The 10,487-nt window shown below is 37.8% G+C and overlaps 1 protein-coding gene across 3 annotated transcripts; it reads right to left on the bottom strand.

Moving 5' to 3' along the window:
* Positions 1-441: 441 nt before the first annotated feature.
* Positions 442-10,045, bottom strand: casp7 (caspase 7, apoptosis-related cysteine peptidase). Of its 3 annotated transcripts, none has more exons than XM_067488230.1 (7): positions 9,894-10,045; positions 9,429-9,547; positions 6,589-6,740; positions 6,365-6,493; positions 5,052-5,227; positions 4,606-4,804; positions 442-3,589 (listed from the first exon to the last, which is right to left on the bottom strand). In XM_067488230.1, exons 2-7 carry the CDS (start codon positions 9,545-9,547, stop codon positions 3,363-3,365), a joined length of 1,002 nt encoding a protein of 333 aa, XP_067344331.1. In that variant the 5' UTR covers positions 9,894-10,045; the 3' UTR covers positions 442-3,362. The 3 variants fall into 3 exon arrangements, with proteins under 3 accessions (XP_067344331.1, XP_067344330.1, XP_067344332.1); XM_067488229.1 differs by having other exon boundaries at positions 9,883-10,043; XM_067488231.1 differs by having other exon boundaries at positions 4,606-4,744; positions 9,883-10,043.
* Positions 10,046-10,487: the final 442 nt, after the last annotated feature.

Genomic DNA, 10,487 nt, shown 5'->3' with positions numbered 1-10,487 from the left:
ACAATGACTATCAGACTAAAGCCTCATATTAGTTTCAGATACACATTTGAATGCATTTTTGCATAAAGACTACATTTTGTTCCTAATCACTTCCACTCCAATTGCCCTACGAGCAGATCTATTCAAAAACTGAAGGAATGATTACAGGATGAAAAAGCCTCTTTCGGTGTTTATATATGACTCTTTAAAAGGCAGACATGAAAAATCTAAATTTAGGCTGTTGTTTTTGAAATTTATACAGAGAATCAAGGTGTATTTTTTTAAAAACCTTCCAAAGATCTTGTATATTGTATATATTGTAGCTATATTTCAGTACCTTCAGTGTCTTTAACAAGGTAATGAATCGTTACAATACGTCCAGCATTTTGCTTGAATCAGAAAAATAGCATCTCAGTGTGGTTTGTCTGTGTTTGTGCGAAAAAGACACAAGTCATTGCATAATAAAGTCTTTATGTTTAATACCATAAAATGTTTACATGACCATTCCTCTGTTTTTAAATGATTAAAACAAGGTATTGCCACAAATGTTTAAAAAATGGACCAGTCCCAATGTAATTCATTAATTCTTTTATCGAAGCCTTTCAAATCTATTCCTGAGGACAACAGCATTTAACACTGGAAAGCATTTAAAAAAATGTTTCCCTTAAAATAAAAAATTTCCTCCTTTATTTTCATTCCAAAATAAGTGGAGCAAACACTCCTGCTAGAACAGCTTTGGCACCAAATCACTAATCAGACATCCATGTGTCAAGACGATTCAGGAGTTGTGTCATGTGTTGGACAAGAATGTATCAATCACACTCCTGGCACTTATAAATGCTAAGTGTTCTTAAAATAATGAATAATGTGTGAAAAGTATAATAAATGAAAGCTAAACTTTCCCATAAATTGCAAAACAGTGTGGCAACAGTGTGAGTGTACTGCAGACATGTGGCTTGTGTATGTTCATACTCCAGTCGTAACTGTCTTTGTGACTGACAGACTTTAAGACAATAGGAGCTTACAGTATTTGCAATAAACAAACGTTGTATACATTTTAATGACCACCAGCAAATATCTTTAAACTATTAAGAGATTTTACTATATTACTTAGTAAATAATTTACAACATTATGTTTAAACATAATATACAAAATCAATTTCATTATTTTTGTGTTTTTAAATAATTCTGCCGAGCAAATACTTATATTTTAAAATAAAAATAGAAAGACACTGCTTGGTACCTGCTACTATGGTGTACTGTATGAAATGACAATGAATAACACTGATATACAGTGAAATTATGAGGCATTTGTGCTTTGGGCCCCAGTCCAGCCTTCCACTATGATAGTTTCAGAAATTATGACACAGATTTGATGACACTGCTAAGTTCCCTATCCACTGCTAAAATCCTAAAGAACATATCAAATTATTTATTAAAGATAATTGGAGATAAATTTCTACTTTTTAAAGATTAAAAAGGATAATTCAGAAACTGAAGTGTTTCATAAATAATTATATGCAAATACTTGAACTTCACCTACTCTGGCCTTAAGAAATATTGTTGGTTATTACCTAAATGAATCATATCGTCCACAAACCCTGGACAGATGCTAAAGTCAACGAATGTAAACTTGCAGCCCGGATTAACTTGTTTGTGCCATGGGACCTCCATTGTTGTCTAAAAACCATTAAAAACACACCAGCCAGACACATCGCTCCACTTACAGTACAGTCTTCATTCCAAAACACAAGGTCAACATATTTTTTAAAAACATTCCTCCACATTCCTTAAAGCAGCATTTTTTTCTTGAGTCTACTGGACATGCCCAAAATCTCTGATGGAGATCAGTTTGGACAATTTGTATATGAAGAAATATGTCTATGAGTGGTGTCTGGTTGATACCATAGATCTTCAACAGATAAGGTCTATGGCACAGACCAACCAGCTAACCCAGGCTTCAGGCTGACAACCAACCAAAAGTTAATAGAGAAAATTCAATGTTTTATTGTCTGTATGGTGATTGTGGAGAATATGAATAATTTAAAAACGGACTGAACTTATCCTTTAACAACAAGCAAGTGAAGTCCTCAACATCATGCTTCTCATGATGATTCTTTGATTGGAGTGGACTATATACCATGCACCTGAAGCAAATCTCATACAAATACTCACTACACTGCAAAAGATCATATCTTCCTAAAATACAGCCCAGAAAAAATGTTTAAATACACTCATCACGGACATGACTGTTATGGCAATATTGGGCTTCAAATGATTTCTTGAAATTCAAATATCAAAGAAATAGTTTTCAGTCATGTCCGTGATGAGTGTAAGTAAGGTTTCTTACTGTGTGTACGTAATCCTTTAACATTACAATTACCCACTTCATGTGACATGGAAGAACCTGAGGATGCCAGCATGCTGCTATGAACTTAAACTTGCTAAGAAGGCTAAGACACTAAACCTTTGTCAAGAGCATCATGACATGTTTCTGCTCAGAGGAGTGTTGTCTTTTTCTTTTAGACAACTGAAAACATTAAAACACAGATAGCTGAAAATGATCTGATCCATTTTCCAGATGTTTTTTTTTTTTTGTTCTCTAACAATTGGTAATCAAGGCAGTTCCCTCATTTCTCCCATGGCAATCAAAGGGGTTTTAATCACTTTATCCAGGCTCTTCCTCAATTAGGCTATAAAACTATATGAGACAAAGGCATCAAATCACAATGCATTAAAGCTTTAAAAACACCCAGGTCTTATCAGGTTTCCAATAAATGTGACTGTGTATTAGTATTATACAGTCTACAGATGCACTGAAATGCATTAGACATGTTAATGTCTGTTTCTGGAGAGATTTCTCTCAGAACAAAAATGTTATTTACATTAGTTATTCACAAGCAGCAGCTTTTAGGGTGCAATAATTTCAGCTTTTGCCTGTCCTTACTTGCCCTTGTCCACTACATACAAGTCCTTTTAACACCTATTACAAATGCTGGAAAATGGAGAGACGCATATTCAGATATGTTTCCCCAAGCCCAGAAAAACTGACAGCAGATTTTCTGGGCCGGTAGAATAACATGGATATTTCACAATGCCTGTTGACAAAGATCCGATCACATGTGACGCTATTATTCTCAAAAATAACCTAAAGAAGAGGAAGTTTTGCTATTAACACATGAACCCGAGTGCCACTGTAAAAAAAAGTTTCTCCACATGGAGTGATTGTTTTCAGGCCCAACTGTCATATATGCTCTAAATGTGCAGTGTCCTGTTGGGCCTGAATCATCCCTGAATACTTTAACCATTTAGTCTTTACCCAGAATAGTCTGTCAATTTAGTCAGTCCGTGGTGTCATAACGTACAGTCAGTTCGGTTGGTGGTCAGTGGAAATATAGTTCTTTAGTCAGCATAGAAACCACGCAGGGAATCTGCTTCTTCTCGCTGAAGCGTGGGTCTTCAGACCAGGACTCAAAGCTGGTGGCCACCATGTAGTTGACCCGTGTCAGGATCTGCATGATCTCCAGCTGCTTGCCAAACTCGTTGAGGACGTTGCAGAGGGCCTGGACAAACCAGGAGCCGTGGCCAGGGTTCCTCCAGGAGTAATATCCTTGGAAAATCAACATGAGTTAGGCTTATTGATACATTCATATACAGTTTGACACTTCAACTTAAATTCCTTTCGTAATAAATGTTTTTGTGCATTTTAAAGTTTGTAAACCCTTAAAAAGTCTTTCTATTTCTGTGTGAAGAAGCTATGACCTAAATACCTAAAGTCATAAAACTAGTTAAAGAGAACATAATTAAACACATGAGACAGAAACACTTAACACTTATTTATTTGTTTACTGTAGAAAGTAATGTGTTCACAAATATCTCTGAGGGGTATAAGTTTTTGACCGTCTATCACTATGATTTTTATGAAGGGGAGGCTAATCCATCAGGGGTTCCAATCTGTGGGATGACAATCAAGTGTGAGTCGGGGTGGCCCTATGAAAACCACAGAAAAAGTGTTGTTGATGCTAACCCACCTATGAAAAGGTTAAAAAAGAATCTTTAAAGCATTTGGACTCCACCAGTAGACTGACAGGGAGCCTGTGTAGATATGAAGAACACCACTGTTTACCTTCCCCAGGAGTGGCAAACCAAACTAAAGGACTCTATTGCAGTGTCTAACATCAGTGTTTATGAGTCCGCAATCAGGAGAACATTTTCATAGAACATGCTGTAGCATGATTTGATCCTGCTTTGGTGCCTCTGAACTGTTCTCCATGACTCCATCACTGATGGAGCTATGAATTCTGAGTTGTAAAAGCAAATTCGACAGGAAATACCAGGGTATCAATCTGTGAACTAAAGTTCAGCAGAAAGTCAATCATGCAGCATGACAACAAGCGTAAACACACAACTTGTAGCAAAGAATGGTTAAAGCAGAAATGTAAGATTGAATAACTTTCTACAAAGCAATAATGAAAGAAATTTTTTTTGTCTTGTTTTATAGTTTGAGGATGTTTGAGAAATCATATTTTAGGCTGTGTTTATGCAAAAACAGAGAAAGTCCTAAAGGGTTCACAAACCTTCAAGCATCACTCTCTCTATATATATATATACTTAAAATTGTTTTACCTGGAACAGTGGAGTAGGCAAAGAGGAAATCCGCCTCAACAGGAATCTTATGTCTTGGATTAGCATCTGTCTCCAGGGTGTCATTTGGTGGACCCGAATCTGTTTGTATACCGTCATCAAATTCCGAACCCCGACAAGCCTGGTGAGGTAAATGAAATGACATTTCATTGTGATCCTGTGTAGCTTTCTCAACGATGACCTGGTGAAGCAATTAAAATTGTATTTCTTAAAAGCTGGGATGGGAAATCTAAAAACTAAAAAATACAATAACTATCATCTGTCTGTGGGGAGCTTCTGAATGCCTGCAGTCTCAACAAAAAAATGTTACTTTCATTTAGGTCAAAAGCAGTAAACTCTTACTGTGACAACTGTAGCTTTATTGTTGATAACTGCAACTTATCTTTTGACACTGTCATATATAAATGAGAGTCTTCTGAACTGCATACCTGGATGAAGAAGAGTTTTGGCTTCCCAACTAAGCTTTTACACATGTCCCCCCTGAACAGCGAGGTCATGGTCTTAATGGCCATGGGTCCATCTGTGCCATAGATCATGCCCTCTTCCCCATGGCTTAGCAGGATACAGGCGAAACACGAGCTGTCACTATGGTCTTCCTCCGAGGCTGACTCACACACACACACACACACACAGACAGACACTCAACTCTTAGCTCAGCTGGGGCCTCATTAAAGTTCTTTTAGCTATTCACCTTTTATCTTTATATATATATATATATATATATATAGAACTAGTATTAAACCACTTAGGGTGAATGAAGTGTCCAAAATACAAATGGTTTCTTCCCAACAATGGAAATGAAGCAATTAATTTTGAAGACTATGAATCGCAGAACTACAATTTTGTCAAGTTAAATATCTGAAATGAAAGCCAGAAAAAAATCATTAGGTTTTATCCTACAGGGTTAAATATTCTCAACGCTAAATTTAGTGGCATCTGTCCAGTTGCTTTCAAGGTATGTTGTTTTGAACCAAAGTCTTGATGGACTAGCAGATGGAACAGCCTGGCCTGCTGCTATCGTCAGGCCCCACTGTCAGATGGATAAAAAAAAAAAAACGGCAGATTTTTTAAAGTTTAAAGCAGCCATTAAAATGCCATATTGTATTACATTGATGGTTCGTGTGGGGTTTCCACTGGGATGTGACATGAAAGGTGACCTTTAAATTTCTTAATAGTCTTTACAATTTATGGCCAGAATCATGCTTGTCACTATCATTTATTATTACTTTTACAACGGCACCGCCTGCTGCCTGATCTGGTGAGACAAATATTTATTAAGATGAGCAGTCTTGAACGCGAACTTGTACGCGACTACGACTACTAAAAGTTGGGTGTTCTTAAATACGACATGACCGCGTGTGTATCAAAATTAATAAACTTAAACAAAGAAAACATGTACGGTATCTTGCTCACATCCCCTTTAGAGAAAATTATGTGAAGTTTAATTTCTGTTACTGTCGTGATGTCATGTAAAAACCTTTACCGGAAAAGCACGACACAATGCATCTATATAAAATAATAAAATAAATTTTATTGTAGGCCATTACTTCTTTCCAGGTAGCAAGACCCAGGAACTACTGTAGGACATTTTCATACATTCCATGGTGCCATACATATAAAAATTACTTCAGCCAATTATTGTATAAATGTGATACGTGTGCTTGATTTTTGTCTAGGAGGAGAAAGGGAGGAAAAAGTGAAAAACTAACTTCAGCAACATCCCAGAGGACTTCCCACTTACCTTCTCTGAGAAGACGCTCCATCTTCTCACATGTCTGATCGTTGTAGATGAAGACATCGAAGCCCAGGCTCTTAAAGCATTTAAAAAGCTCGCCTGCATCACGGTCTGTGCCATTGCGTACATTCATCCCTGTTAAGAAAGTCTGCTTAGAATACACTGTCCATATGTAATAAAATTGCACAAAATTTAAAATGTTCATGTTTTTTGGAACATGTGTGCTATACCTGTCTTTTCATCAAAGTTTTTGTTATTGATGATGATGCACTTGCCCACTCTCTTGTGGCTCATCTTATACTGGAATGTTGGTGAAACAATTCTGTAATGGCTTTCAGAAGAGTAGTCCTGCTCTCGTGACTGGCCATCCTTATTCTTCTTACTAATAATGTCAGACAGAAACATAATATTAAGGAGAGCCAACATGTCCATGGTAGGTTAGTATTATAAAAAAAAAGGAAAGTTTACACTTAGATACATCTGAGCAGCAACACAAACATATACAACATATCAGATTCATAACATTATATTCTTATTCTGAAGGTCTTTAAGTACTAAACACTTAGATACAATCTAAATTGTGGCTGTAATAAAAAACTCCATAATGTTGACTCTTACCATACACAGCAATATCTTGCAAGTGAAAAGTTTTCCAGTCCTTGACTGTTAGATAGCATAATAGTGTATTTTAATATAAAATGTTTATACACATGATGGATTCCTCATCATAAGCAAACACTTCCTATGGAAGCAAAATTCAGATGAAACCAGCAGAACAAAGAACTTACTTGGATAATAAACAGTACATACATTTTTAAATAAGGTATTAATGCCACGACCAAATTTGTTCGCAATAATCCACCATCGCGTTTAAGAGGAACCTAGGACATAGTGCACTTCACTTAGTGCAGATATTAAAAAAAAAATCCTAACCACATTAGTGTAGACTGAGAGAAAATCTTCCACAATGACAATTCTGACATATTTCCATTCTTTGAAAGATCCATCCAGACTGCTAAGGCAACAGCAGCCCACTGGAGGCTCACAAAATCCAGCCCTGTTCCAGAAGAACCTAGTCATCAGGTTACTCATGCAAGGGAACAATGCGTGCCAACAGTCTCATGCACATACCTTACAGTCACAGCCACATTCTAATAAACATGTGATCCAGTACTTTTTGAAGGCCCCCTCCCACCTCGAAAATGTGCCAACGTACATTACCAAACAAATGCATGAGGGAGGGCAAAGGGCTGCACCTCTGTTTCACTGTGGGCTGGGCATAGTAAGAGCAGCAGGTAGGAGAACGGTCAGAAGAATACGAGGCTGTAGCATCTGTCTTACCTGGGTTCGTCATTAAGCGCCACGCCACTCTGCATCTGAATTGCCTTGGTTTGTCTTGACTTTTGGTTTCCCCTAAAAAGAGTAGGCTTCTCCAAACCTGGCTAGGATACTGACATGCTCTCTGTAGTGGATGGTGACCTGACTGGGCCGGTGGGTGCTGAGGACAGGGGTGGCGCACTGTGAGCCCCCTGAGTCAGCAGCCTTGCCATCACACTAGTGCTTTCCAAAGGCCTATTCACACATGGTCTCTGCACCACACTCCCTGCTGAGGTCACACAGGGCAACAGGTTGCTCCTCTGCTGACAGGCACAGAATCCATCTGTACCAGCATACACAATGTAATGAGTGTGACCTCAACCGTCACATTAGATGGATGAGAATTGAAACTGACATGTTAAACCAATTGTATACTGAAACTAAGACAAATGTTGGCCAAATGGCCAAACTCCGAACAGTTAAGATTATCATAATCCTCATTACTATATACTATTTATAGGCCAGTCAGCCCCCAGACCAGCCAGCACAGTGGCTACCCCTGCTTTGACTGGTTAGCACATGGGTTTGTTTCCTAAATAAACTTTTGCATCTCTCCAACTTTGGAGTAAACCAGAGGCTGGTGATAAAACCAAATTAATTCTGATCAGAGAAGTTTCTGGCATTCTGATGACAGTGAGCTCCTCTCTTATGTCACCTCCTGCCACAGTCATGGTGTGTATCTTGAAAAATCATAATCATGATTATCATCATTGGTGACCCTCTGCCCATCTTGACATTCCAGAGGCTCTGCCTCCCCGAAATGCTCCTTTTATAACCAGTCATGTTACTGACCTGTTGCCATTGCAATGCATTTTTGTTTATGTTTTACACATCCTACCAACTTTTTTTCATTTGGGGTTGTAATTAAACAAGAGGATGGTGATGACAACTAAATTCAAAAAGATAATGCTGAATCACCACAGGGGTGCTACAGGTAGGTTAGTATAACGTTTGGTTGAAATGTGTGTGTCACTGTTTAGCAAGTCTGTTTGAATAGCCAGGTATGTTAGTTAATGTGAGCCCTGGATTTGCATAGCTAGCACATACATTCAATCATTGCTAAAATAGTGGTCTGAATGCAAATTAGCCATGTGCTGTTGTTTCATGGTAATTAGCCATGTGGAACGGGTATGGGGAAGGTGCACTTTATGTAATCTATGTGTTTACATTAGTGAAAATTCAAAAGATTAAGATATTAAGCATGAAAATGACAATAGGTTTCCATAGCAACACCTAGACCTGATGAAATGAGTACTGTTTTTTTGTTAACTTCTGTTCTTCCTAATTCTCAACAATTTCTAGATTTGTCACGTTAGACCCTTGGCAGCATCTTCCAGACAAAGTACATAAAGTGACAGGCTATTCTTGTTATAAAATCCACATTGGTTAAAAGTTCCATCTAAAAGGTAAAACTGTTTACTTAGACATATCCAGAATTGTCAGTAGTAGTGAGAAAACAGTCACATATTATGCCCCAACCATAATTAAGCCTGAGATAAAGGTTTCATAAAGGATCCCAATCTTGCTGTACTATTGAAATGACACAAATCCCATTCATAAATAAAGGGAAAATAAGCTTAAAACCTGCATATTCTCCTAAATGATCTACTAAAGTGAATTTGAGTTGACCATGTGAGTACTACACCCAGATTTACGTTCGCAGAGTGGTCAGACGTGCAGAAAAGGAAATCACCTTCCAAAGAGGAGAAATCTCCCCTTGCGGTCAGGTCTGGCATCAGTTTGGTCTCCCATCAGCTGTCCATCCTCAGCTTCACGTCCAAGCTCAGGTGCCTCTGCAGGTTCTCCGGCCATCTGCAGTTAGCACACGCCTTTAAGCTTTTGTTTCACTAACCCTTGTTACATAATGCTTAAAAACAGCTGTACCTCGGCTACGGCAACTTTGCTTCATTTCCAGATAAAAAGGTGGTTTTGAACCGTTTAAGTAATTAAGTATAAGCAATTATCCAGCGAACTGGCTCCAGTAGTCAGTTTAATCTCCAGCTTAGTAACTGAACGGTAACAGTCAAACCCAACTTGCTAGCAGGCTCACACATCAACGTTAGCTTAAGGAAGAATTAGTGCTACTAGTCTTTAACCTCAGCTTCAACATTAAATTAAATCAGTTTACCGCAGCTACAGTGACTCACCATTAACGTACCCTGTATTGTCCGTGTAGCGTAGGTATTGTGCAAGATTTGTACGGGTCGTTATTCCTTTGGTCTAAAGTTTTCACTTAGTTTCTGTTGCTCATAAGAGAAACTAGAGAAACCGAAAATAAGGTGTGACGTTCTGTCATTGGAGTGCGTGACTACGTCAGAGCGACGCGTCTCTCAGATTTACTACCTTTGACATTTCCAGTAACGTTAGTGTGTCTCATTCCCAAAACAGATAACGTAGCGTATATTTTACATAGGTGTCAAATTCAAGACATACATTATGACAGTACAGCCATCAGAAACGCCTCAAATCATTTGTTTCTGTACATTACTTACTTACAACCACAGTCAGTCCCCTTAAAATATTGTAGTGTTCGTGCTCATGTAATAGGCTTTACAATTATGGATAATATATACATATACATAATATATACTCAGCTGTCGGTTTATTACATGCACCCAACTGTAAAAATAATGCCTAATACAAACATCCTGAAAAACAATCTATTTTGCATAAATGGTTATTCTAGTTTTTGAGATAGGCATTTGTAATAATGAGAGACTGTAAACAACCATCTACTGAATCATTTACTATA

The sequence above is a fragment of the Channa argus genome, chromosome 20 (assembly GCF_033026475.1).
Source record: "Channa argus isolate prfri chromosome 20, Channa argus male v1.0, whole genome shotgun sequence".
Lineage (NCBI taxonomy): Eukaryota > Metazoa > Chordata > Actinopteri > Anabantiformes > Channidae > Channa > Channa argus.
This window is presented reverse-complemented; position numbering and strand designations above follow the sequence as displayed.

Bases quoted from the DNA above. Each gene is read 5' to 3' on its own strand.
- casp7 (XM_067488229.1), bottom strand. The intron at 5,228-6,364 runs GTAAGTGGGAAG...TGTGTGAGTCAG, and splicing joins GGAGCGTCTTCTCAGAGAAG to CCTCGGAGGAAGACCATAGT. The intron at 4,805-5,051 runs GTATGCAGTTCA...TTGCTTCACCAG, and splicing joins CAAAACTCTTCTTCATCCAG to GTCATCGTTGAGAAAGCTAC.